Below are 27806 nucleotides of genomic sequence, written 5' to 3' on the forward strand. Positions count from 1 at the left end.
GGGTTCTGGCCATCGCACCCACCACTGCCCTCCCACCCATTCCACTGCCGCCCTAACTCCTCCCAGGTTTCCCATCTAGACCAGTTTCCCTGGGAACCAGACCTGGCCCAGGGAAGCCCCACGGCAATCTAGCTGCAGCCTAGTGGCCTCGCCAAGGCCATAAAGACCCCCGACCCCGGCCTGGTGACAACAATGGATGTGAGATTTCCTCTCAGAGTCTTCATTTCTGGATATTTGGGGTCACGAATAGGTGTGTGGCTTCCCCAGTGCAAATTATCCCCTTGCTGTAAAGGTGAATTTTCTTTTCACTCCTTTTTTCTTGCCTTCCTTCCTTCCTTTCTTTCTATTCCCTTGCTGTAAATACGAGTTTCCCTCCTTCCTTTCTTCCTCCCACACATCTCTCCCTTCTCCTCTCCTTTGGAGAGGAGAGCCTTGGGACAGTCCCTGTGCCAGGAAACTGGAGCCTCCCTTTCTCACTCAAAAGGCCAGGACAGCTCAGTGGTGGCTTCCAGGGTGCTGAGTGCCTCAGTGCTGCTGTCCCGCCTCTACACCCTCCCAGGGCAGCTGGGATGGACTAAGGCTCAGCCACATGCGGAGGCTCCCCTACGAAACCGTACCTGCCTCAGCATTCGTGGGCAACACAGGCCCTTCCTGCAGCTCTCCTGCTCATCCCCAGCAAATCCAAACTTTTCCCAGTTGCCCAGACAGCAAAACAGGTCGGCGGAGAGGGAGTAGCTCCCAGCTGCCAGTCCAGATCTCTCCGTCCTCCTAGCCCCGCCCCACTCAGCCCCGGAGCCTTGGGTGTGGGGGTGAGGGCCTTTGTGCCCACCACCTGCTAAATGCAAGCGGTGTCCTCTTGCTGCTCCCACTGCTACTGTGGGTCTTGGGGAGCAGCAGCCCGCTACAAAAGAAACAGCCGAAGTTCCTGCCTGTCTCCCAGCACCTCGGGGCCCCCAACACTGCCTGAGAGGGTGAGGGCACGGGTCCTGCGCCTGCTGAGAAGGATGACGCTTGTCCCTGTGGTGGACCCTGGGTTCCCAGGTCTCCACCAGTTCCAGCTGCCTGTTCTTCATTCTCTTTACAGAGGGAAAGGGCCTGACTGTTGCTCGCCTGGAAGCTTTCACACAGCAGAGCTGTGTCAGTGCCAAGTTCAAGCTGGGGTGATCCTCGGAAAGCTCCCGACAGGGTGGAGGGTTTGCTGGCGTGAGAGCAGGTGGTGTGGGAGAGCGGGGAAGGAGCCTGGAGCCGATGTGTGGGAGCCGGGGCGGGGCAAAGGGGAGTGTGCTCAAACGCTGGCGAGTGGCCCTTCCACAGGTTGAGGAGGCAGCGGGTTTTCTTGCTGGACTCTGTAAAGTATAATCTCACAGGGAGGGACACCAGGACAGGTGGAGTGACCACTATGTGCTCCCTCCAGGCTGGGGTGTTGGGACGAGAGGACCTCATGTGAGCAAAGGTCTGCCTGCCCTGCCACCGCCTCTGAGCATCCTGCCCTGGGGGGCAGAGCTCTGTGTGGTCCACAAGAGCAGCCGTGGGTGGAGCATCTGTGAGGGGGCGTCAGGGAAGGGCAGAGGCAGGGAGGAGTGAGAAACGCCGCCTGGCACACGGCTCTGCTGCACTTTCGTTCAACGAGTGAATGAATAGTCTCGCTGGCTGCGTTTCACATGACAGATACTCGATAAATAATCATTGAGTTAGCACTGACTTGTGAGACCGGGACAGAGAAAAAAGGACAGTGGGAAGGTCGAGGTCAGCAGATGGCAGCTTCGGTGAAAGCAGAGCATTGCGACTAAGTTGGAGTCTCAGAAGAATGAAGGGTGGGGTGAGGTGCGGGTGGGGGAGCAAAGGTGAGAAGGGATCAGCTTCTTCTAACCCTAACCCACCCACAAACGCTGGGCCTGGCTTCCAGGAGGAGGGACGGAGGCCATGGGAAGATGGGGACAGGATGCAGCCTTCCACAGGAGCTGTGGCCAGATGGGGGTCTTCGGGGAACTGGGGGGCTGCTGTGTCTGAGCCGAGGGACAGAAACCAGGGACCCAAGGGAAGGGTAGGAGGGCACAGAGAACCAGGCCTGACCGTTTTCTGGGTAGAAGCTGAGCGAGTCCTGAAGGGAAGGGAGATTCCTGCGATAAGCAGGCAGAGAAGGGTGGACAAAGGGACTCTAGTGACCCTGAATGGGTAAGGGGGGGCTGAATGGGCAAAAGGAGCCTCTTATTAAAAAGTTCCCCCAAACACTTGGAGGCAGCCTCCCTTTGGCTGTGACTCCTCCCCAAGCAAGGGGTTTGGAGCACTTGTCTGAAGGCTGCTGTGAGCGGAAGCAGACACGGTGGAGACAGTGCCAAGGCTTGATGCTCTGGTTGCTGGCGAGTTACCCAGGTAGGATCTGAACCCTGCATTTGTCAAATGCAACCACTCTCTTTTGGGGTCTGCGTTTGCCGGGCTCTTCCCAGAGCCTGAGGCCTCCCCAGGCCTGACAGGAACGGGCCCAGAGTGCACCGGGCCCTGCCCCTGGCCCCTGCCAGGTGACACACCCCTCCCGTCGATTGGTGGGGACTCACTCACCTGTGGACTGTCCTGGTAGGGTGGGGCAGGGACATTTTGCGTGGCCATCATCGTCAGAGCTGGGGCTGGGGAGGCATGTTGCATCATGGGATTGATTCACATCAAGGATCTGTGGCAGGAGAAACGGGGCCACATGTTAATACTGAGCACGGGGAGCCCGGGAACCAGCAGGTGGGCATCTTCTCAGGTTGGGCCACCTGGACTGACCGGACACAGCAAGGGACGAGAGCCCTTCAGGGGACCGACTGGGAGCTACACGGAGAGGCCCGGGAGGGGCTTGCTGTGAGATGTGACTTGAAAGAAACGATATTCAAATCAGATGTGAGACAACCTGTACATAGCCTTGCTTAGTTTAGCACCAGCTAGGGGTGGGGGCTGGGTGGGGAGGAGAGGGGGCAGGGGCATGGCTGGTGGCAGCACAGGGCACATGTAAAGACAAGGCTGCTTTCCCAGTCCCAGGCCTTCTGAGCAGCCAGCGGCACTGTCCAGCCAGGGGCACTGTCTGTGCAGGGAGGCCTTGGGCCTTCACCCTCCCATCTCCACTCCCCACCTCTGCCCGCTCCCAGGTGTGCTCACCACACCCCCTAGTGGTGGGAAGGGACGTGGGGCTCTGGTCCCCTTCTCAGACTGGAGGGTAGAGGAGGCTGCCCCCGGTGACCTGGCAATACCTGAGAGCGTGGGGAGCCCCCAGCACCTGTGGGTCTTTCTATGTGCGTGTTTGTGATTATGGGCACATGGAGGCGCAGGAGGGAGCCTTTCCTGCGGCGTCGCTCCATGTGGAGTGATAGCTGTGCAGGGCCAGGGGCCACCGGAGCCCAGTGGTCCTCCCGTTCTTACAGAGGAAGAGATGGAGGCCAAGGGGAGTTTGGGGGTCAGGGTGCTACTGAACCGGGATGGAACCCAGGTGTCCAGGTTCTCAGCTCCTGGTCTGCTCTGCTGCATCCCTGATCCCCACCCCACAACAGGACAGTGAGCTGCCCTGCTGGACCTCAAGCCTTCTGCTTGACCCAGAACATGCTGCTGTAAGTGGAGACAACCTGGCAGTGCCCCCGGAGGTAACAGGATGCCCAGAGAGTTGTTTAGCTCAGCAGGTGCCCTGAAATACTTAGAGCTGGAAACCACAGGCCAGCTTCCTGATACAGGCCTGTCACTGTGGGGCCTGGAGACACCAGAGAGCTCCTGTGGGTGCAGGACCTGTGCCCCAGGAGAGGGTGTGATGAGCTGAAGACCTTTGTGACCCCAGCACTCAGACATCCTTCTCCTCACTGGCCCCCTCCCACCCTGCCTCCCCAGGGTCTTTCAGAAGGTGCACAGCCTGAATTCTGGGGGAGTCTGATGGTGTTCTGGGGCTGCCCAATAAAGGGGGGTCTCCAGGGCACCACGTGGTACATGTGTGTGTGGGGGGTTCTTTTTCAGGAAGGGGAGGTCAGTTTGGGCTGACCCCAGTCTCCAAGGGGCCAGCTGTGCTTTGACCCTAAGTGCACATGTGAAAGCGCCGCAAGTCCAGGGCGTTACTCAAATAAAACCAACAATGTCAGCCGTGTGCAAGGAGTGGCACCGGGGGTGGGGGGGCGGCAGATGCAAGGAGGCCAGGTTCTCTCTGCAAGGCGCGTTGTGAGTGGCGGCAGGCGGCAGTCCCGCAGGAGAGGGGAAAGGGGAACAGAGGTCGGGAGGCGCATGGCGAGGCCGCTTTTCCTGTGCTGACAGTGTGGACCGAAAGTCACTCCCCAAAGCCTCCGATGCTTACTCCCCACCCCGCTGGCCTCACTGTAAAAGGCGGCCACCAGGATGCATCTGCACCAGAGCTACACCCCATCTCACTGAGCACTGACACCCAGATTCGCAAAGAGGTTCCAAGGGGCCCTGAGAGGAGCCCCATCTCTGGGAAGGGAACTGATGCCTGTTTACGTGTCAGGCCTCCCTCTGGGTGGCAGTAAACATTCCAGGAAGGCCAGGGCAGAGTGGAAGTTTCCAGAAGAGAAAAGAAGATACAGGCTCCTTAAGCAGAGTATAGGGTCCTTTCGAACTTCCTGAATTACGGCTTTTGAGAAATTTGAATGGGTGCGGAATCTCTCTCTTTTGGTCCCTGAGGGAATAAAGACAATAGGGGTGTGTGTGTGGGGGGGGGTGTTAGGCCCAGCCTTTCCTGGGACTCTGGCAGATGAGGTAAATTTTGTTGGGCCTACAGGTCCTGAAGGCAGATCCCTTCTGGGGACACCGATGTCAGATGCTCCTTTGCCAGTGAACCTCTGTGGGGCTGTAGTGCCAGTAGCCTCCAGCAGAGGGAGCCTGGGGGCAGAATCTGTGGTGGGAGCTCAACAGGCGGTTTTAGGGGCAACTACTAGTTCCCTCCAAAGCCGCCGGGTCTGGGTCATTCTGTATCCTCATTCCAGGACAAAAAGGCGGCAAAGTGGAGGAAGTGCAAAGAGAGGAGGATTTGGGCTGAAGGGAGGAGCCTTTAATCTGCATTCTTTTGTTCGTTGTCCAAGGACTGCGAGGTCAGGTCACTGCAGAGTCACTGCCCCTGGAAACGTTTGCAGCAGCAGGGGGCCACCCTGCCTGGGGGTGAGGAGGGTGGGGAGTGTGCGCTGCACCCAGAAACAGCCCCTGCGAGGCTGAGCGCAGGTTTTCAGTCTGGAGCCCCCTGCCTCAGAGGACGCAGGAAAATTTTCCAAGGACCCAGATGCCCCCCCCTTCCCCACCCCCCTGGGTCACCACAGGCCACTAGGCCACCTCCCCATTTTCCTCTGAGGGCTTCTCCTGCAGGGGAACAGAAGGCCTTTTCATCAGGGGCTTAAGTTTCCTTCTCTGCTCGCTCAGACACAACAGCCTTTGGTCACCTGGCACTGCAGAGACCTGCTGTCCATCTTCCTCTTCTTCTAATCCCCACAGAAGACACATATTTACTTATCTTAGAAAGGGAGAGACATTGATCGGTCCCCACCCCCCATCTAGTATGTGCCCTGGTAGGGGATCGAACCTGCAGCCTAGGTATGTGCCCTGACTGAGGATGGAACACGCAAACTTTTGGTGCACAGGATGACGCTCCAGCCGTCTGGGCACCTGGCCAGGGTAGGTGCCCACCTTCTTTACTTCACCAGTTCCCAGCACACGTGAACTGCCCCATCCCCGGGAAAGCTCACCATCTAAGCTTGGGGCTTGAGGGGCGATGTGGAACTGTCTGGAGAAGAATGTGGGATCTGACTTGTCTTGCCCGAGACCCCACAGCTGGGGTGTGGGGAGCCCCTCGAGCAACTTCTGGGTGCCCAGCCCTTTGGAGAAGCCCACCCCTCCCACACTTTCTCTGGGAGCAGGCAGGGGAGCAGCAGGAGGCCTCGGAGCCCGTGTTGGGGGCTGGGAGAGGCTGCGCTGCCCTGGCCAGAGGCCCCGGCCCTGTTACCAGACACCAGACACCAGGGCACTCGAGGGAGCACAGCCAAGGCTGCAAAGGGAGAACATGCCAGGAGCCATTCACCACAGGGAAACTTCCCATGGAGGACAGGCTCGTGTGGAAAGATTGCTTTTAATGCCCAAAACCTTTATTATGTGACAGCTAGGAGGGAAAAGAAAAAACACCCTAATGCAACACTCAACCCCACATGATATCCAAGGAGAAATAATTTGTGTCACTGATACCATCAAAAGGAGCTACAAATGCCATTTTCCAGCAAGGGGTGGGGGTGGGGGGAACCAGTGAGGCAGCCTGTGTGGGCTGGGGTGGGGGAGGGGCCAGGGAGGACACAGCTTTAGGAGGAAGGAATGGGCAGCTCTGTCTCCCCAGTTCTCTAGCTCCCCCAGCCCTGCAAGTGAGGTCCTCAGGCTGGAGCCCAGACTGCAGCCTGTTGACAAACAGGCTTAGAAACAAAAGACCAAGCTCGTTAGGAAGGAGCTCATTAGGACTTGTTGACATGAAACCCATTAGACCAATTAACATTCCATTAACTGCGGGGGCAGGAGGGGTTAATGCTGCCCCCAGTAATTGGGCTGGGGTCCTGGGGTTGGGGACTCAGGGCCTTAAGGATGAGAAACAAACTCTAATTGGGAACTCTCTGGCCAGCTGGCCCCCGTAGCATCTGTTCCTGCTCTGGACCTTAGCTGAGTCCACAGGGCCTCCCACCAAAGTGGAGAGGGAAGGATGGGACTGGCTGCCCTTTGGCTCTCCACTGTCCTACCCCCTTGCTCCAGACTGGCGACGGGCCCAAGGACAAGGAGGGGAGTACCTCCACCCTCTGGGACCCTGCGAGTCCTGCTTTCTTCATCCAGCCCCTCCCCTCTGGACCAGTTTCTTATTCCCGGGGAAGTCAGTCCCTTCTCTTTTCAGTTGAATGTGACGCCCCTCTCACCAAAACGCTTTGGAAGACCCAGAATCCTTGAGGCCCATAGTCTAATTCATCTGAAGAGTGTTGTGGGTTAGGGCAGAGGGATGGGGGAGGGCGAACTGGTCCTGGGCCAGCCTTCCCTTCCTCTCTCCCTCCCTTCCTTCCTTCCCTCCCCAGCACTGCGGCTGAGAGGCACTGCCCAGGGTCCCTTAGGAACCCTTCTCTTCTGCCTCTGACACACTAGCAGTATTTTCATTATTTTCCTTCCCTTGCTACAAGCAGAGGCTGCAGAAGTCTCATTCTCTGTCTGGGCCTCAATTTCCTAATCTGGAAACTCCCGTGATGTGGGCCTGTGCTTAGGGTCCAAACATCTGGATTCCATGCCCAGCTCTGCCACTTAAGTGTGGCCTGCACAAGTCACTTTTCCTCTCCAACTGCAAAATGAGGGATTTCACCAGAATGTCCTGAAAAGTCTTTGCCCGTGGTTAGCACTGAACACAAGCTTAGCTGAATGGACCATAAACAGTTGGGGTGCAGCTTGAGAGTGAGGGGTGGAGGCCCCTGAGGTCCGAGGTAGCCGTCCTCCACCTCAGCCCCCAGCCCCCAGGTGGTTACCACTGCTCCCCCCACACCCAGACCAGCCCCTCTGAGCAGCTGCCCAGGCTGGGGTTCTGACGTCTAGGCAGATTTGCAGGAGGCTGGAATAACACAATGAACTCAGCAGCAGAGACCAAAAGGCTGCATTAGTAACCAGGCTGGCTTCAACTTCTCCCTCCGGAGCAACCGCCTCAACCTGGCGCAAGCCATTTATTTTCCTTCAACCTAGAGAGCTTGGTCCACAATGCTGGTCTCTCGGGCCCAGCGCCCTTCCGGCATGCGGCCTGTAGGTGGCGCCGCGGAGCCCACTCTAATTGCATTATGTAATATAACCTGTTTACTAAATCGTGTAATCAGTCGCCTCAGGATTTACAGCTTTGGATGTGTAGAGAATTGGACTTTGAGTCAAATTTGAAAACAAATAAAAATGAGAGACAGCTGCTGCTGATAGTGTGCTATTCATCTTTTGGAAAAAAAGCACCCTACCGCTATAAATTATGCCTGGAAAAGAAATGGTGGTGGTGGGAAGGAGTTGGCTAAGTCCCCTGTGCTGGCAGCTCAGAGTGATGAATCTTCAAATAATGGTGTCAACCTGTCACTAATTTCTTGTGACTCTGTGGATTTATCTAAAGAAACAGGGACACGTGCACAAACACACACAGATACACACCCACCCAGGTCTCTTCACAAAACCTGGAAAGGGCTGGAAATCACAAGCGGAAGGAGCTCAGTGGTCCCTGCACATGGGTTCCTGGAGTCAGCACTGGGCAGTGACAGAGGAAATGGGACCAGCGACCAGCGTGGGGAGGGCGCAGGGGACCGGGGCGAGCGAGAGGACGCCCCTGTGGCTTGGGAAGCTCTAAAATGTGAGGGGGTCTGGTTAAAATGTCTCAAAATGACGGGAAAGCGAAGGGTCCTTGAGGAATGATGGGGAGCAGAGTCAGCTCCCAGGAGCACCCCCCACAAACCCTGGACCTGTGACTTTTCACTCAGGTGCCTGAGGTGACAGAACACAGTGGCCGGTGGACCTGTTTCCCCCACCGTCCTTCTGACCTCGGAGTGCTGGGGGCAAGTGGGAGTTCTCTAGCTGAGGAACCGAGGCTCGGAGTGTGGTGTGGGAGCCCGGGGTGGAGGGGCGGCTGTGTCTGTCTGTCTCCACAGGCAGGACGGACGGGCGGAGAAGCAGTGAGCAGAATTCACTCTCGGGGTCAGATCCCCAGGCTCCTTACTGTCCTAAAGGCTGGCTGGCTACACCAGTTGAAAATGAGCCACCACGCCATTAATCAGGTCCCAGGGGACATTGGACCTGGCACAGAGCCCAAGTCCTTGTAGGATGTCCCGGCCAGGAGGGCCACTCCCCTGGTGCCCCTCTGGGTCCTGCTTGGAACTCTCAGTGGGAAATAATTCTGTCCTGACTCCAGCCAGAGCAGAGAGGACAACCACGACAGAGGGCAACTCAGGCCCTCTGGCTACCACGGCGCTCAGCAGTCATTGTCATTTGCTACCTTTCTGGGAAGCCTGTGAGGTGGCAAGCATTCAGGCCCTATCATGGTGATGCTGGTCTTCAGGGAACAGAGCAGAGACAGAGCAGGACCAGCCTGAGTTTGGACGAGGACTGCGGGCTTCTGTGCCCTGAGAGATATGGCAGTCTCTCCCCCACCCCCTCCCCTCACCCCAGCCCCTAACTGCCCTGTAGAGTGAGTGGTCTTTGGAAGGCAGGGGAGCCTCTGTGAAACCACAACACCCAGAGACCCCTGCTCCCACCCAGGAGTGGGGGGGGGGCCTCTTCCCCACAGCCTGCCTGCAGTCCTCCTCCCAAAGGCCTTCACGGCTGGCCATCGTCATCTCCTGTCCTTCCCCACCCCCAAGGCTATTTTGCTCTTTACTCTTTATCTGGAATAACAATTCACCCTCTGTGTGCTGGGTCAATGGGTCAGTTATGCCCTCACTGACCCCAGCAAAAAAGCTTGGCTGGAGAGACCCAGTTGGGGGAAGGGGATTTTATGCCCTATCCCTCAGACCCCATGGTTTATAGGAGAGAGGAGAGGTTAGTGGTCACACAAGGCAGAGGATTTGACTACACCCTGGGGTGAGCTGGGCTGCTGGCCGGCCGTCAGAGACCCACATCACCCTCCTCGTCCCTGCCCAGGTCTTGCGAGAGGAGCCCCATCTCGCCCCATGGCTTCCCGCCAAGGCTCTCGGATCCACTGGCCTTCCCCTTCCCAGCTTCCCAGCACGGCAGGGCCCAGAGTGCAGGGCCACTGCTCCCCCCTCCACTCCCCCGGTTTAGCTATTTTTCAGCCTGGCTTCAAAAAGTGAACCAGAGTCAGAATTAGGAGGGAGAGCCCTTCCCTGCCCCTGCCCCTGCCCCTGCCCCAGCCCTCTGCTGCCTGGCTCTGCCTCTCCACACTGGGCCCCCAAAATGGCAGCCCCCCACCCCCACTTTGGTTGTCACACCTTTTCTGGCTTCAAAAAGCCGCTGATATATTTTACAAACCGAAATAGCAATTTAATTCCCCCTGATAGTGGCAATTGCGCATTAGATCTTCCTACCGAGGAGCTTAACAATAATTCCTTTCATCCAACTGCTTGCTGCGCCCTCGTCTGAGAATCAATCCCATACGAGCAGGCGAGAGCCCTCTCATCACTCTCCCCTCCAGCTCTCAGCACCTGATGAAGATCCTCATCTCCTCTTTAAGCACTTTACAACTTGGCCACTTCCCCTCTGGTTCCTTTAAATAAAGTAAAACAAACAGACCAACAAACAGAAGGGGGTGGGGAGAGCGTGCCAGCTGTAAGGGTGAGCCCAGCCCCTGCCTTTTTTTCATAAAGAAGGGGCTGCACCTTCCCCTGTCTGATTCCACGGGGGGACTGTGGCCATGACCCCGATGGTCACCTCTCATCTGCTGGGAAGTGGGGGCTTCTCCACCCCCGAGGGGAATCGCTAGTCTGGTCCTAAAGTCACATGCTCCCACAGCTGGGCCCTGCTTTAGCCAGTGCTGCTCCACTCAGAATACCCTTCCCTTTCCAGGGGCCCCGCCCCTTGTTGCTACATCCTGGGAAGGGAGGTCAGGGCACCTCTTCGCCGGCCTGGGGGTGGAGAACACAGGCAGACTCCTGGCAGCCCTTCTCCCTGCCTGCCAAGAGTGGGGCCCTGCCCTCTCTTTTTCATCTCCAGCCCCCTTCATCTCTGTCTAAACAGCGTGAGCAGGAGAGGTGGGGAGGTGCAGGGAAAGGAGAGCTTGAGGCCTTTTATTCAATTATTATTATTTTTCCTTTCAAGCCTCCAGGCCGCCCCAGCCATCAGGGGGCAGAGGCAGGCTCTCCAGTGTGGGGGTGGGGAGATGGGGCGGCGCCTAGGGTGAATCCCAGGGCACCTGGGGGCCCGGCCAGCCTGCTCCCCGAAGACACCATCACATGCCCTCCTGTCTGCACGCGCACGGAGAAACAAATCTAAAAATGAACCCAGGGACTGAAATCTCCCTCGACAAGCCTGAGTCCCAGGTTTGTTATTATTTGCCGAGAGCTGACGGCAGACGCTGTTCTGGAACCCAGCTGAGAAAACAACAGGCCAGGCCCCTGAGGCTCAGGGCTCAGCAGAGACAGCCCAGCAGCCCCGGTGCCAGGACCCAGGTGGAGGAACCTGCTGCCCTGTGAGGCGCCAGCTCGGCAGCCACTCCCTGGGAGGCGGGGTGGGGAAGGAGGGCAGGGGCAGCAGGGGCTGAGGGGTGGGCAGGGAGCATCTGCAGCAGCAGGACTGGGTTTGGTGGGGTCCGCAGAGGTACAGAGCCCTGACACCTGCCTGGTCTGTCACTGGCAAAGCCCTCAGTTCTCCCGGAAGCAGAGGATCCTAAGAGGGTCAGCCAGACCTCTTCTCCCTGCAGGACTGTCCCACGTCCTCTGGCTGGATGGCATCTCGTTCCATTTTTAAATGGAACATTCCTCCAGGACAAATAAATGGTCAGGAGTGAGGGCTGTGGAAGAAAGTGGCTCTCCAGGCTGTTTGCCATCAGAAAGCTGCTGCTCATCCCAGATAGGGCCCTACCCAGCCAGTGCCTGTCCTTCCCCTCGGGCCTCTGTGGCGCTTCAGGTGAGCTCACAGAAAAAGGGAAGGACCAGGGAGGAAAGGCAGCCCCAGGGAAGAGAGAACGGTAGGGCAGCTGCCACAGGAGAGGAAGTGATGCCGGGGAGCAAGGCCACTCCCGGCCACTACCACTCAAGCCCCAACTGAGCAGACACACCCTCGATCACCTCTAGAGAAGTGTCTTCTCCATGCCTGTGCTGCCCCTCTCCTCGGCCGGCGAGGCCTTCTCACTGCACTACTCTTCATGGAAACCCGGCTCAAACCCCCTTTCTTCCATGAAGCCGGCCTCCACTTCCCACTGCACTGGGAGCCTCGCCTGCAGATGGAGTGGGGCAAGGTGGTGTGAACGGTCTCGGTGTGCGTTTCTCTGTTACGGAAAATTGCTTCCCACCCTGTGTCCTTGTTGCCTTTAAACCTTACACTCCAGGGCAGACAAGACCATGGCTTTGGCCTTGACTGGGTGGCTCAGTTGGTTGGACATAGTCCTGCCAAGCAAAAGGTGGCCCGTCCGATTCCCAGTCAGGGCACAGGCCTGGGGTGCAGGATAGACCCCTGGTCAGGTACAATATCCAACATCTCTCTTTCTCTCATGCTGATGTTTCTCTCCCTCTTTTTCCCTCCACTTCCCTCTCTCTAAAAATAAATAAAACATTAAAGAAAAAAGACCATGGCTTTGCCTTCTCTTTCCTGCCAGGGGGAAGAGAACCTGTAGGACGTGGTCTCACAGGGAGATCCTGAATATCTGCGCAGTCATGATATAATGTCTCTGGTTTGCCATCCAGATGTGAAACAATCGGTCACGCTGGGGGAGGAAAACAGGAAACCCTACCGGTCCCCTGGAGCGGACATGGACGGGGGTGAGACGGCAACACAGATTAAGAACAGCTTCCAGCAGAAAGCCCTCCCCAGGCACCCAGTGCGTACTAAGCTTCTTACACAGGCGATCTTGCTGCTCTTTCTCAACGACGACAGAGTGTAGGTGTGCAGGCTGCCCCTCCTCCAGGGATGGAGAACTCAGGCCTAGAGAGCTTCCCAATGGGATGCACAGTCTGATTCTGGAGTTCGGATTTAAGCTGGAAGCCTCAGGGGCCAGGCCGACTGTGGAAACAAGCTGCCCTGACTTGTCAAGGGTGATACTGATGTTATTCGGACATTCGCCAAATGGGGCCTTCGTGCACCAGTTAGTACTGGTGCCTTTGGGAGGAGGCGGGTTAAACAGCAAAGGCTTGTTTCTGGCTCCCAGTCACGTTTGGACAGTGGTGTGCGTACGAACTTGTTTAAATACTTCACTGCGGTTTCCAAAATGAGTGGTAACGGAGAGCTGAAAGTTCTCAGGCCGGAGGTGAGAACGTGGTTCTCGTCTACATGATGCTCCTGAGACGAAGATGGGAACGTTGAGCTGAAGGAGGCAAATCTCAAGTCTCGATTGTAGACTCGCTGGACTGTGGGTTCGGTTATGAAGGGAGGAATAAAATTGAGAGGCCGGTCTGAAATGATGGGAACACGTGGCTGAAGACACATCTAGAAGGCGATGTGTCATGGGGACCGGATCTCATCTTTCAAGCTGCCTGGCAGTGAAACTGGGGACACAGGCTTCATGAGAGTGGGGGCTACCTGTGCCCTGACCGCTCGCTCTGCAGCTTTGGGGCCAGGGCCGTGCCTCACACTGACCAGGGTGCTCTCAGGGTCCCCTTCCTGTCAGCCAGGACCTAGGGGTCCTGGTGGTCCAGGTGGGGTGGGGCCAGCCCACTCTCTGTTCCTATCTCTGCCTAGCCTTCTTTCCCCACCCCACCTGTGGTTTTGGGGGACCACCCACAGCTGCAAAAAGTCCCTGTTCAAGGGAAGCGTGCCCAGGACTCACAGGCTGTATCTGTGGAAAGCCTGTATGTTTGAGTGGTACTGGTTTTTTTCAAGTCAGGGGACCCCGTCCTTAGGGGGCATCCCATCTTTTGTCGTGTCTCCCGGAGTCATAGCCTTACCTCCTGCAGAAATCCCTCCCTGAGTCTCCTCATGTCCTAGGTTCCTCTCCAGGCTCTCAGCCTGGAGAAGTCCCAGGCAGCAGTCGGAGAGGGTGGTGGTGGTCATCATCCACAGCCTCTGACGCAGGCAGCCATTAAACAGGAGAGCTGTGGTCCGCCTCCCACTGGCTCCTGGCTGTCCCTTCTCCAGCCTTGAAAAGGGGCTTGTCATTCTCTGGCCTCTAACAGGGAAACCTCTAGTCATATCCTGGCCCTTTCAGTCCTCAGGCACCAAGGAGAAGAGTTTCATATGAGCAGCAGAAGCTTTGAATGCCAGGAACTTATCTGAAAATTGTAACTCGCATCAAACCTTACTTCTGCTTTTTGTGATGATAGCTCACTTCCTATTGCTGTGGTCTCAGTGGGAAGACAGTCCAGTCTTCAGTACAGAATCTTGTGGACTTGAAGTTCAATATTGTGCCTCTACTTTCCCCTCTTCTTTCTCCAGTAAGGTGGACCCCATTTCTCAGGGCAGGGCAAGGACCAGCGGGGAAAGAAAAGAAGACGCTTTTGCCCAGTGGACTCTGGCACTCAGGGACTAATTAGGATCCTCCAACTCAGAACAGAATGGTCCCCTGGGATCTGAGCCCTTGTTCTTCTGGACCTTCCCATGCCTGGCCCTCGGGGAAAAGGAGTGGGGCACCTTGTCTTTCAGATCTAGAGGTTCTGTCCAGAGCAGGTAGGTCTGGGCAGGCAGAGGAGCTGCACAGGGGGTGTCTGTCCCTAGAGCCAATCTCAGGGTGGAAAGAGGAGTAAACGAGACTTCCCATCTAAGTCTCACCCCAAGGGCACAGGGTGGCCTAAGGCAGGGGCAGTTTCCTGCTGTGGGCAGGCCTCTCTGATCCTTTCTTTTTAGGGCTTAGCCATCTCAGGTCAGGGCATCTGCTGTCTCTTTGTCACTGGGACAGTTGTCATGGCCAAGGATCCTGTCACCGATAGGAGCTGTGTGTGCCCGTGAGCTGGGCAAGTGTGAGGAGTAGGGGAGATTGGCAGAGTGGGGTCACGAGGGAAGGAGCCCATTTAAAAATGACTCGGAGGGGGTCGAAGAGAGGAGTTCCCAAGGGGGGCATTGAGAGGATGCCGAAGCAATGGAGGGTTCAGAGAACTGTCCCTGGCGGGAGGCGGGCCACTATAGCTGCCCTAAGCTTGACCTCAGCTTCCGTCTCCCTTGTCACTCCTCACCCTCCTCCCCAGTCCCAGGAGCAGTGGGACCTCAAGGCTCTGAGCAGATTGCAGAAGACGGTGGCAGAGAGGGAGCATCCTGGGTGGTCACGAGGTCGGATTTCTTCCTGTTCAAGGGAAAACCTGCCCAAGTTCATGCAGAAAGCTGGAAATAGGGACCCAATTTGAATCCAGGTCCCAAGTAACACATTCAGTAATCACTTCCTATGCACCTACTATGTGCCAGGGTCTGTGCTGGGCAGAGGAAGTTCCAAAAGAATAAAATAGGCAATTGAACAGAATAAATAAGGAAACAATGAGAGGAAGGGTTTCCCTGAACTGAAGCAAGACAGGTGATTCAGACTGAGAGGTTTCCCAGGCACTGAGAACCATGAGAAAAATAAGGGAGCCCATGAACATCGAGCTTGGACATGTAAAGGGGAAATCTCAAGACTTTGGAGAGAAAAGAAAATTAAACGTTTCTATAAATTCTCATTGCAAGACTAGAAGTAAGATGCCCTGGCTAGTGTGGCTCAGTAGATTGAGTGTCAGACTGGGAAGCAAAGGGTTACTGATTTGATTCCCAGTCAGGGCACATGCCTGGGTTGTGGGCCAGGTCCCCAGTGTGGGACACAGGAGAGGCAACCACACATTGATGTTTCTCTCCCTCTCTTTCTCCCTCCCTTCCCCTCTCTCTAAAAATAAATAAATAAAATCTTTAAAAAAAAGACCAAAAGTAAGATGGCACAGCAATGTCTTCAAAATGTTGGACATAGGATTATGAACGCAAGTCAAGTCTGAAGAGAAAACAGTGTGTTTTGGACGTGTAAGAACTCAGAGTTGACTTCCCACCCATTGATATAAAAAGGTTCCAGCAAAACAAAGCAGTGGGAGGCAGAAGACAACGTCTGCTCATCCTGCACACGGGGCCCAGTGTGACCCGAGGGGTTGGGGGACAATGGGAGGGGTTGGGGGACAATGGGAGGGACTGGGGGGTTGGCCGTTACCTTGGGGGGTTCATAAGTTTCTATAAAAATTTCATTTCCTCTTCCATGGTTAGGTCACACTTTTGACCTCTGTAGTTGAATAGTATTCCCACTTTATAGTCACCCTACAGTTCAGAACGCAGAGGCCACTGTAGTTACATGATAGAATATTAATCTTCTAAATCTTAAAGATATGAAATATACTATCATAATAGCATAACTATATATGATATATGTACTATATTATATATACCTATGATATATTTACTAAATTAGATATAATGCTCTTTATTAAACATAGACATCAAATATAGTTTGATAAACATGATCAACTTCCACAAACTGGCCGGGAAAATTCGTGCCGATCCCCCACTTTCCTCGTAGGGAGCTAACAGGTAGACACGTGAACTCAGAAGGAGGGACTGAAGCATATGACCCACCATAACAAACATCAGCCAGTGAACACCGTATTTTTCAGACTATAAAATGTACCCCTCAAATTTGGGAGGAAATTTGCATCTTATAGTCTGAATGTAGCTTGTCTGGCCCGCTGTGGGAACGGGATGGCGGCCGATGCTATTTACATTATTAAATATTTTACCACATTTTTTGTTTCAAATTTTTCCCCTCGTTTCCTCCTCTAAAACCTGGGTGCATCTTACAGTCCAGTGCATCTTATAGTCCAAAAATTCAGTAACTAAAATCAGAGACAGCTTGGCACTGAGGTTGGCTTTGGATGGTGAACCTCGTGGGTCAAGGCTGGGAAAGGAGGAGCACCTTTCATTGTATCTTACTTTATATCCTGTATGTTTGCTTTTCCTCACACATAGACTTTAGTTCTAATTTTTAAAATAACTAAAAGAAATAATGAACGTCTATGTAAAAGGATACTATGCAGTAGCCAAAACTAAGGCAGTACATCTACTTATTTTGACTTGGAAAACTGTCCACTATGTGACCTAGGTTAAAAAAAGCAAATTTCTAGTAAAGTATTTAAAACACAATCTTTAACTGTGTCCAACGAAACACCCAAACCAGCACACCATGGTCCCTTCCTACGGCCGCTGCCCTGGGCCGAGGGGCCTGCTTCTGGAAGTCTTCCCTCTCTGTGTTCTGGAAGGTGTGCACCACCTCTGTTCTAGGTGGGAGCTATTTTGTGGGTGTTTCCAGCAGGGAATGTAAGCTCTTGACTAAGTGATCAGTGCAAAGACCGGCCTGGAGGGACCTGTAGGGATGAAGGCCTTCCTCAGAGATGGCCGATGGAGACGCGGAGGGAAGACGAGAATCCGAGAGGTGCGGGTGTGAGCACTGGCAGGTGCTCAGAGAGCCCCGGGACCACCTCCCCCGCTTCACAGGTAAAAAGCAGAAGTGGAGCCTCATCTGAGCTCACTCCATTAGATTCACGTCCAGAAGAGAGAGAACAGGGCTGGTTAAAAGCCAGTGTCAGGAAGAGGGGCCCTGAGACGTTGAAGCCTGGGGCAGAGACCTGAAGCCATGGCCTTAACCCTATGGGGAGATGGCAGGGTCTGTGATCCATTTCGGGAGCTGCTCAAGGTGCAGAGAGCTGTGGACATGAGAAATCAGACCAGATTGCGCTCCCTTTGTGCCCATGGAAAGAAGCAGCTTTCACGTGAGTGGGAGGCAGCATGCTGGGGCGACTGGGCCCCACAGCCCACGGCACTCACCACGTGCCTGACATTGTGTGAGGGGCTTTCTAGTACATCATTCTGTTGGACCCTCACGGAAGCCCTGTGAGAAAAGAGATGGCGCCAGTTACCTGAAGACAGTGATGGTCGGAAAACTGCAGTTGCCTCGCTTGCCCCGGATCCCAGTGGCAGAGCCAGGGCCCGGGTCTGGGTTGGTCAGGCCTGAGCCCTTGCCTAAGGAATCAGAGGCTGTCAGTGAATGCGCAATAATGGAGTGGTGAGAGGAAAAGTGTCTCTCCCGAACTGGGGCACAACCAATCCCGTTTTCCTCCTGAACCCTGTGTACAAACGGTCTGTCTCCCCAGTCCAGGAACCCCCGGGGGCACTGGTTCGCTCTCGGGAACTAAGCTATCCATTGGCCCAATGGGCCCCTGAAAATCCTTGCCTGTCCCTGGAGGGTATCAGCAGTCAAGGTGCCCTTTTTCACAGCTTTGAGCCCTTCGGAGCCCTGCTGTGCCTGGGGCGGAAGGAGATGGGCTGGGGCGGAGCCTCGGTGCTGGAAGGAAGAGAGAAGCTGTTGCCCCCATTCTCGGTCTCTGGGTGCTCAGCTCTATACCTGTCCTCCACCAGCCTCCAGGGCTCACGCAGATGTTGCCCCGGCCTCCCCGTGTCTCCCCAGGTGCCTCTGCCTCCACCGAGCCGCTCACTTGGGGGCGGCAGGCAGGCCCAGGAGAGTCTGTGTCAGTCCGGGTGTGTCACTGACACGTGGAGATCATTAACAAGGCTTATTTTAAAGTTCTAATTGCAACATGTAAATGCTCCCCAAACTGATGTGTAATTGCTACCCCCTCCACCCCAGCCCTTCCCTTCTGGTGCCAGCTTTGCAAGGAGAGAATTAGAAAATAAAAAGGGGGTGGATTATGTAAGCAAAAACGATTTTAAAAAAAGAGAGCAAGAGAGCTAACAATTTAAGTGAGACAGCTGGTCGCTCCTCTGATTGCCACACTTCCAGTATCAGTTGCAAAAATTGTCCCTGCCGCTCACACCCATCCGAACAAGAGTGTCAACTATATTCGGTTCCTAGCACAGACCAGCCTGGCACTCCCTTGGCAAGACAGCTCAGCGGTCAGAGAGAGAGAGAGAGAGAGAGAGAGTGTGTGTGTGTGTGTGTTTGTGTGTGTGTGCACGCGCACATGCGCACGCTGTGGGGTGGGAGGAATCGGGGCGATAATTGAGGTGGCCGCTATCTCATCCCCGGCCTCAATTCTGCAGAAAGAACCCAGAGCAGGAGTTAGCACTCCGTCCACCAGTTCCCACCCTTCCCCGTGTTCTACCGCGTAGGGAGGGCAGGGTCCCCTCGACGCTCCCAGGCACTGTGTGGCGGGTTTGGATGCCAGCATCTCCCTATCTCCTCCCACCCCACCCCCACCCCCTGCCCCACCCCCACAGCCATCACCTGCAGTGGACTCCTTTCAATAGCACTGTGCACACAGGCCCCAAAGACTGTGAGCCTGTCTCCCAAGTGGGCATCACCCAACCCATGCTCACCGAAGCCTTGACCCCCCAGATATGCCCTTGTCTCTGGCTTTCACCTTCAGGAGCCACAGCAAGTTGCAACACGTGTCCCACTTTAATGCACCTGAAACAGAGCTCCCCTAACAGCCAGAGGGCATAAGAAGGGGACAGTGGTCACTGGCTAATTCTGCCGCTCCCAGATGGTGGTCCTCTTGAATATCTGTGTATTCACCAACTACCTGCTTGGGAGGCGGGCCTCCCATCCACCTTTCTGGTTAACTCTCCCTCCCTCTCCGGGGAAATCGGCTTTGGTGAGGATGTTGGCAAAGATTACTGTCCCCCAAGTGACGGCTGATAAACTGTAAGGTCCTGGTGGCCCGGAGACAACAGGAAACTTAACAGTCCTGGGCAGGGTCCCTTGGAGTTGGGGGCCAATCTCGCCACAAGAGACCCGGCCCCTACCACGGCATACCAGAAAGAGAAGAGTGGTTTTGGGTAACTGGATTGCTACACCTCTGCATCTCCTGACACATCTCCGAGGTGGAGTTACTTAAGGGGATTTAAAGAACCCTATCTGATAAGAGGATTAAATGAGATTTTCTATTCAAAACGTTCTCCATATTCTAAAGAACAGTTTTCAGAGTTCATCAGAAACACCGGGGATTCAGTCCCCTCCAAGTTCCTCATCAAAACCACGTGGGCTGCAGACTCCTGGGCCGTAACTCTGACTCATGGACTCAGACTCCAGCACTGCGCTTCTAGCAACCCGCCCTGGGTGAAGGTCTCAGGGCTGTCACCCCATGGTGACAAAGCGGCAGCCCAGCCATCTGCACCCACGCAATGCATTGTTCGCAGGGGGTGCAGGAGGAAGGGGAGGCACGTGGGGAAGGGCAGCACCCTCAAAGTGTCCTTGGGGAGGAGACCGAGGAATGAATGAGACAGCCCATGTGTTCTCCAAGGGAGCAAGTGCAAAGTGCTGGCTGGTGTCTGGGGCTGGGTCTCGAGGCCTTTGGAAGACAAGAGCGTCTGCCTGGAGCGGTTAACTACCTTTGAAAGGACGAAGAAGCACGTCTTACTGTTCGTGATCCTGGCGGCCTCCTGGATGGCTCTCGGGAGACTCACCCCCCTTGTCTCACTTCCAGCTGGGCCAGAAAGCCTTCCCGTCAGCTCCAGCCAGCACACCTGTGGGGAAAGACGGAACAGCTCTGAGAAGGGAAGGTGGAGGCGAGGGCACCTGGGCCAACAGGGGGGCGCCCACGCTGGCTGGACACAGGGTCCAGTGCACTTGCCCTGCGGGCCCGGCTGCCATCATCTCCCTGCAGGTCTCCCTCCTCCGTGTGGCTGCTGGGGCTCACCACAGCGGGAAGTACCCTGTCGTCTCCTGTCAGGTGTCCTGACACCCGGCGTCCATGCGGCCTGCCCTCTGCACCCCCCACCCCACCGTCCCCAACAAGGCAGGGAGGTCTCAGTGATACTGCGCCCTTGTCTTCAACTGCTGGGAACACAGAGGAAAGCGTTGAAAGTGTGACCATTTCTGATGTGTGGATGAGTTTCAGAGGTCTGGGGCCTGGGAGGCACGGATGGGGTGGGGAGAGGGGAGCCCTCGGCAGCAGGCAGGGTGAGTCAGGAGAGAAATGGGCCCCAAGTGGATGTTAACAGTGAGGCACGGGCAGCCTGTGGCCCCAAGGTAGCTTTGGATACACGACTTTAATTTTAGATTAAATCGAATCAATTTTATTTCTCGCTATTTGAAAAGGACCAAGGTGTTGGGAAATGGAGGTCGATGGTCAGCGCTGCCCTACGGTCTGGCCTGGCATTTCCCAAACTCACACCCACTTCTCCCTGCTGCTTGGTGCCCAGGCTGTATTTCCAGCAGCACCTGGCGCCTCTTCAGCCAGGAGCCCCAGCCCTGCACCAGAGGTAAATGCATCTTTAACAGTCACAGCTCCTTCCTAGTTAACGCCATCTCAGTCTCCCTGTAAAAACACATTTGCGCCTCAGTAAAGAATGTAATTAACCAGCGACATGACAACGGGAGGAGCTGGCCGGGAGCTGCAGAGAGGAGGTGGAAATTCAGACATTCGCCTGAACAAGACTTTCCACCTTCCTTCCAAGGCGTGAATGTGAGTGTGAGAGCATGTGTGAGCGCGTGCACATCCGTGTGTGCCCTGCAGGGCAGTGAGTGGGCAGACACAGCCTCTGGGACCCCCAGGGAGGAAGGAGCCCTGAGCTGCAGGGAGAGGGAGCTGGAGCAGGCTAGGAGGGAGGAGCTGAGAGGAGCTCCAAGAGCAGCCACCCCACGCCTGCCTTGGCCGCCCCTCCTACCAGTGGCCTGGCCTGTGAGTTCAGTGGACCACATCCAGTTCTCTGGCCCCCCAGGTGGCAAGCTGGGGAGACAAGTCAGATTCCTCCCTCCTCCACTTCCCACTGCTCTCCAGTCAGGGTGGAAGATGGTCTTTTCTCCTTTGCATTCCCAGTGACTCGACCTAGGGAGGGCCCTCAACCTGCCCCCCCCAACCCAGTGAAGCCGGACTCAGCTTCCCGACTTCATCCAGCCTCCGTCCACGCCAGGCCTGCCAACACAGCTGTGAGGACCTTGCTGCCCTTGGTGGGCTTACCGCCTTGTCACCTCCTCCTCCGGAACTTTCAGTGACTCCCGACTCAGAAGGCACCAACAAACGATCGCTGACTGTCTCACCAAGCGCAGCGGCCCACGTGCCTGCAGTGCGCACCCACCTGCCTTTCTAGACTCACCTCCCCTCCGTTCCCCACAGCCTGGCTGCCCCCCTCCAAACACGCCAGTTCCCATCTCCAGACCCTCGCCCCTCTCCTGCTGCCAGTTCTGCTTTCCACGTGACCACTCCCTAACCACTCCTCCATGTTCAACTCAAACATTCTGGCTTTTGCCTCTAAAGCCAAGAGTCGTCTTGCCTCCCCGGCATTTCGGGGGAACACGCCGCCCATCTTTCTCTGACAGCTCCTGCACTTTCGGTCTTACGCAGTAGGGTCTCAAGTATCTCTCATCTCTTCCCAAACTGTAGGCCCCTCATGGGCGGAGACTCTGTTTGACGTCTGCATAGTTTTTCAGTTTGCAAAGTACCCTCATACATAATATCTTCTTCAGTGTTAAATGCTAAATGCTATATATTTGAATATAGTAACTCAATCTGTATTACCTTTACCAAATAATACATGCTAATGTACAAAATAAACAAATAAGAGGAAGAAATTTTAGGTTCGTGGTAATTAGTCCTATGATACAAGAATAACCACAGTTAATATGTGGAGCAAAACTCTTCTTATAAACAGCATCGGGCTGCCCTGGTGGGTGGCAGGTCGGTTGGAGCAGCGTCCCCCACACCAAGAGGTCTCGGGTTCCATCCCGGGTCAAGGCACGAAGGGAGGCAACTGACCCACGTTTCTCCCTCACATCGATATCTCTCTGTCTCTCTCTCACCGCCCCCCCTTATTCTAAAATCAATGGGCCTATCCTCAGGTGAGGATTTAAAAAAGAGAATTGCTTAAAAAAAACTGTCACACTATAGGTACTGTTCTGTAACCAGCCTTTTATATTTAGCAACATATCATAAATACCACTGCATATAAAGGATATGTATATTATAATCTCGGTGGCTGTCTGACACTCCATTTATGGATACACTAGAATCACTCAGCCAAATTTCTATCCTTGTGGATATTTCCGGTTTCTTATATTATAGAGAAACAATGCTCGCTCTCATAGCCGTGCTTTGCTCCAGGTTTAATCACTGTCTTGGGGTAAGTTGCTAGAGGTGCAGCTGTGAAATCTAAAGGTGTGGTCATTTTAAAGAAATTTTACCAGTGACTTGTAGGAGGTCCCACCAGTTTTTGAGGTCCACTCTGCAGTGTGCGAGAGATGCCCATTCCCTGCTGGCAGTTGTTCCCATTTTACAGATGTGGGCAACGAGGATGAGGGAGGCTGAGCACCGGCCGAAGAAAACAGCCAGCAAGCAGCGCGTCTTCTGACTCTGGGCATTTTGCTCTCCCGACCTCCCCACCTTTCTTCGCTCTTAGACATCTCACCCGTCCAAAGGGAGTGCTTGCCGGAGCCGGTGCCATTAAAGGCTGGGCTCCCCAAGGAACAGGCAGAGGTGATGCGCCGAGTTGGGCGCTGGACCACTCCTGGGAGCCCTACTGGTGTGCACCTCCCCTACGCCCCCAACCTTCCCAGGTGTCTGAGGCCAGGGGAACCTCTGTTCCCAGGTAGAGTTTTACTATTCCCTACCCCACCTGCCCCACTGCTTCCTGGACAGGCGCAAATCGCTTCAATTTAGCCTCCATCTATGAAGAACAACATGCTGGGGCCTGGGTGTATGAAGATAAAACACACACACACACACACACACACTCTGCCTGTCTTCAGGGTGCTCACAATCTAGATGATGGGGAAACATCTGTACCCTGCAATGTGTGAATGGTGCTGCTTCTCGCTGTCAGTCGCAGTGGCAGGGACACAGGACAGAGTCTGGGGCAGGGTTGTAGATGGAGGAAGCCCCGCCTGCCTGGTGTGTCCTTTGGCCTCTAAGAGCTGCTGCCGCTGGCAGCTGCTCTGGCGCTGAGGGGCGGGAGTTCCCTCCCAGCACGGGGCTGCAGTCGGGTGCTGCTTTGTCATCCTTCTGCCCCAGCGGCACCCCTGCCCCTCCCACACCCCGGAGGTGGCACTGAACTGAGGAGCCGGGGCCCCTCCGAGAGGAAAGGCACCCATGTTGGGGAAGAGAAGTCCACGAACTCCCCACTTGGGGACTAACAAAATGTTTGTGTGAGAGAGGAAGGACAATCCGAGTGGACACTGAGTGTCCCACTCGGGGCATGGTTGAGGGCTACGACTCATGTAGATTTCCCAGAACTGACAGCGGCCTGGCTGCTGGCAGCCTGGAGGAAGCTTCCAGGCACAAATGCAGCCTGTAACGTCCTTTCTCTCACTGCCAGCACAAGGAGGCAGGTCACATGGCAGGAGCACTGTGGGAAAAGAAAGGTGGCTGGACTGGAGCAAGAAGGTTGCCCGTGGTCACTGCCACCCTTCCTACCCCAGCCACCTCTCCGAGCCACTTCCCCTCCACACTTGAGCCCGCCTTGCCCTGAAGGAGGGGGCCTGGCTGTGCCTTTTTAGGTCTGGGCCAGACAGAACCCATGGCCTTCCCTTTTGTTGCCATCAAAGTCCTTCCCCCGCAGAGGTGAGCAATGGCCTGCAGGGCTACTGCCCTGATCCTGAGCTGGGCTCTGGCCGCCTGACGGGCAGGGGGACAGGCAAGGCAGCAGCCGGATGGAAAGGAGAGGGATGGGCAGGAAGACACGGGCTCTGTGTGACTTGGTGGGACAGACGTTCAGGGGACAAATAAGGAGTCAGGAGCTTCATCTTGAAGGTAAAGTCCCTTCTGTACCCATAAGGTCTGCAAGAAATGAAGCAGCTCCAGCCCTTCCTCCTTAGCTCTGATCAGCACCCCCGTGCCTACCCCAGGTCATTCTCCCAGGTCACCTTTGATGGGAACAGGCAGGCAGCCCCTCGGAGCAGCTGCGCCTGTTTTGCCAACTGGCACTTACACTGTCTGCAGATGAATAGGACAGGGGTGAAGACTGAGCCGCCAGGCTCTGTCCAGACAGCCAAACCAAGGCCGGTCCCTTGACCTCTTTCAAGAATTTGCCCCGCCTTGGTCTCTACCCCAGCAACACCCCCCCCAAGCCTTCCTCCACGTTAGTGGAGGAGCCCTGAAAGAGTCTGTTCTTTCTCCGGAGCCCACCCAGGGCTGTTCTCGCCTAAGCACAGCAGTGGGGATGTGCGTGCCTTCCAAATCCTTTCAGACTTGAACCTTTTCTCCAGCTACGTCTGGCGACCACTGTCTCACAACCAAACTCACACTGTGTCAGAGGCCTCTGTCCCCTGCTCAAGCCATTTGCCCTTCTGGAGGGCCACATGCTCCCCTGTCTTCTCTTCTGTCCAGGTCCTACCCAGGCCTCCAAGACAAGTTCACATCCTACGTATCTCTGAACTTCTGCAGCTGAGTGAAGTTGGCCTCTTGCACCTGCAACCTGTGCCCGGCCCTTAATCTCACTCTAGTTTGTAAACTTCTGATTTCTGTGTTAATCGAAATCTCCTCAATGACACCACACATTCTGAGAACAAGGCCTGTGTCTTTAATTTCTCTGTGCCTTCCGTTTATACCCAGGTTAATACTACAATCATGTAGGTCATTGAAAGTGTTATTCTTACCATGGGAAAAAGAACCACTACTCTGGCTGATGTGGCTCAGTGGATTGAGCACCAGCCTATAAATGGGAAGGTCGCAGGTTCGATTCCTAGTCAGAGCACATGCCTGGGTTGTGGGCCAGGTCTCCATTTGGGAGTGTGTGAGAGGCAACCAATCAATCCACACATATTTCTCTCCCTTTATTTCTCCTTCCTTTCCCCTCCCTCAAATTTTTTTTTTTAAAAAAGGAACCACTACTGGAAAATATTACGGCAAATCAATGCTTAGCCGCTTCAGTGGAGAGTTCGCCTATCTGGTTATTATCACTCATTGTCAAAGCCATTACAATTCTCTATATTCCAACGTGTCTCTGAATTGAGAGCTTTTGGCCAAATTATGGGTTAGTTCGTGTTTCCTACACTAATATTAATAAGTGAATGTGGGAGAAAGAATGCAGTGGGGTGGAAAAAACTCTGAAGTCAGACGAGGCAGGATTCCAGCTCAGCTCTCCCTCCCACTAGCCGCGTGCCCTGTGTCAGTCTTGGTTTTTGCATTTCTGTAAAATGGGAGCCCCTAACCCCTGATGCGCTTAGTGGTACAGCGAAGCACTCAGCCCTGACACAGACTGAGCTTTAATAAATGGTGACTGTTGTCTTTCACAACAATGACAGTAATAACAGTTTGTTTGGATCTTATTTGGCAAAATCCTACTCGTCCTTCAAGATCCAGCTCTGTACAGTTTCCTGTCAATGCCACCCTACCCCACACAGGGGAGGTCCTTCCTTTCTTTCTGTCCCCCTAATAGCTGGGACCATCTTTCTCTTAAAAGAAAGCCATGAATTCCAGGCTGTGTCTCACTAAATTATTACTGCGTGCTCCTGAAGGCATCCTCCCATGGGCTCTGAGCTTCCTGAGCCGGGTGTTCCCACCCCCGAGCTCCCAGCTCTGGCCTGGCCTCGCCTCAGGCCCCATGCGTGTTTGTTAGGGAGAGGATGATGAATGAGCAAGAACGCCAGAGCAATCAGGAGACCTGGCAAAACTTACAGACTGGTGATAGCGAATCCATCATGGAAAGCAAATATCCCTTTTAACTCAACTGGGACGAGCCCTACATGTTGAGAAGTCACTGAATTTTCCCATCAGGATTTACTTTCCTGGGGAAACGTCGGCCCCACCAGAAGCCCTTTGAAAATCTCCGCAAAGCCCACCTGTCTCCTTCCCTCCTTTCCCCTCGGGTGGGCTCAGTCCCTTCTCCTACTCCCTGCCATTCCTTTCCTCAGTGGGCAGACCCTCTAGCTTCACCCGACCAGGCTGCTGGGTGACCCTGGTTCTGAGACCTTTCCAGCCCCAAAGACTCTCTCCGGAAGCAGGAGAAGGCCAGTGCACTTGGAACAAGCTAGTCATTCTGTTTGGCCCCCAGGTTGAGCGATCTCCACTGCCCTCCTCGCCACCATCCTCCTCGCCGTCTGCCGCACCCAGCTCAGCCTCGGCCTCCCAGGCTGCTCTGCAGTCACAAGGACCGTTGAAGCAGCAAAGAGCATCCTATGCACAGTCCTCCTGGTACTTGTCCCCCAGACTCTGCTTGTCTGCTTGCCAGTTTGTCTGTTTGTCTCACTAGATTACATAATCCTAAACTGATGTGTACCTTGGACATATTAGGTATTCAACAAATATTGGTCGAATAAAGGAGTAAATGGATATATCTAGCAGAGGATATTATTTAACCCTTTCAACAATCCTATCAAATAGAAGGCTATTAGTCCTGTTTTTAAAAAAGGGGAACTGAGCTTAGAAAAATGACTCACTCAAAGTCACAAAGCTGGTTTAGCGTCAGAGGGAAAGAGCAGAGTCTGAGGGATTTATGGTGGCCCCTTGAACACCCTGAACACCCACCCACCCCACCAGGGAAAGGTGCTAAGGGCCGGGCTATTTCTGCTGCTCTGCTTGGCTTGGAAAATAAACAAGACAAATTCTTCTTCTCATCATTTGGTGAGTTGGCGACATTTTGTTTGACAAAAAATCTAGGAAAAGCCTTTGCTGGGACCAGTTTTGGGACAAGGCTGTGATAGTATCGCTTTATTGAAAGAGGATGCTAGGAACTGGGCTCCAGATGGCCTTTACATGGAGTAATTGATGCAGGAAATGAGAAATAACTTCTTTAAAAGAAATAGTGATCTACACATGGTTACAACAATTGCAGTGGCAAGAACACACATGCATGCACACATACACACATAAATAATCCCAGAGGCACATTCACAGACCTGCGAAGGTACAAATTCTGGTTCACGGTCATGGTCACAGCCGAACGCCCATGAAGAAGCCCAGAGAGGCCTGTGGGATCCACAGAGCCCTGTGGACACACCCACCAGCGAAGCACTCTGGTGGCCCTGACTTTGCCTTCCAGGACTTCCAGGGTGAGTTGTGACTTTCCCCCACATGTGGATTTCAGTCACTAAAAAATGCACCGGAAGCGTGACATGGAAGAAATTCCTCTCCCTGTGCCTCCCTGCCCTTCTCGGGGCCCTGGTCCCTCCCCTGGGAATCCCGTGGGCATGCGCCACTGGAGGACCTGCCACCCAAGGCATGCGTCCCCACCTGGGAAGATTTACACCTTATGTCGCACGGAGGCTTCAGTCACAACTGCCCCTGGAGGAGAGCAAAGGAGCGAGGACAAGGACGGGAAAGGACATGTCT

General features: G+C 54.8%; 1 protein-coding gene across 6 annotated transcripts in view; it reads right to left on the minus strand.

The window, feature by feature from the left end:
- Positions 1–27806, minus strand: part of PKNOX2 (PBX/knotted 1 homeobox 2) — a 296595-nt gene that overhangs the window by 75287 nt on the left and 193502 nt on the right. For 5 of the 6 annotated variants that reach the window (XM_037134196.2, XM_037134198.2, XM_037134195.2 and 2 more), the window contains 2 exons: positions 19933–20067; positions 2560–2668 (listed from right to left, as the gene is read on the minus strand). In XM_037134196.2, coding sequence (XP_036990091.2) covers positions 2560–2646 — 87 coding nt within the window. In that variant the 5' untranslated portion in view covers positions 2647–2668; positions 19933–20067. The remainder of the gene's footprint in view (positions 1–2559; positions 2669–19932; positions 20068–27806) is intronic. The other variant, XM_053659460.1, reaches the window with a different exon arrangement.

This window comes from Artibeus jamaicensis, unplaced genomic scaffold (assembly GCF_021234435.1).
Source record: "Artibeus jamaicensis isolate MK-2021 breed Jamaican fruit bat unplaced genomic scaffold, CSHL_Jam_final scaffold_660, whole genome shotgun sequence".
NCBI lineage: Eukaryota > Metazoa > Chordata > Mammalia > Chiroptera > Phyllostomidae > Artibeus > Artibeus jamaicensis.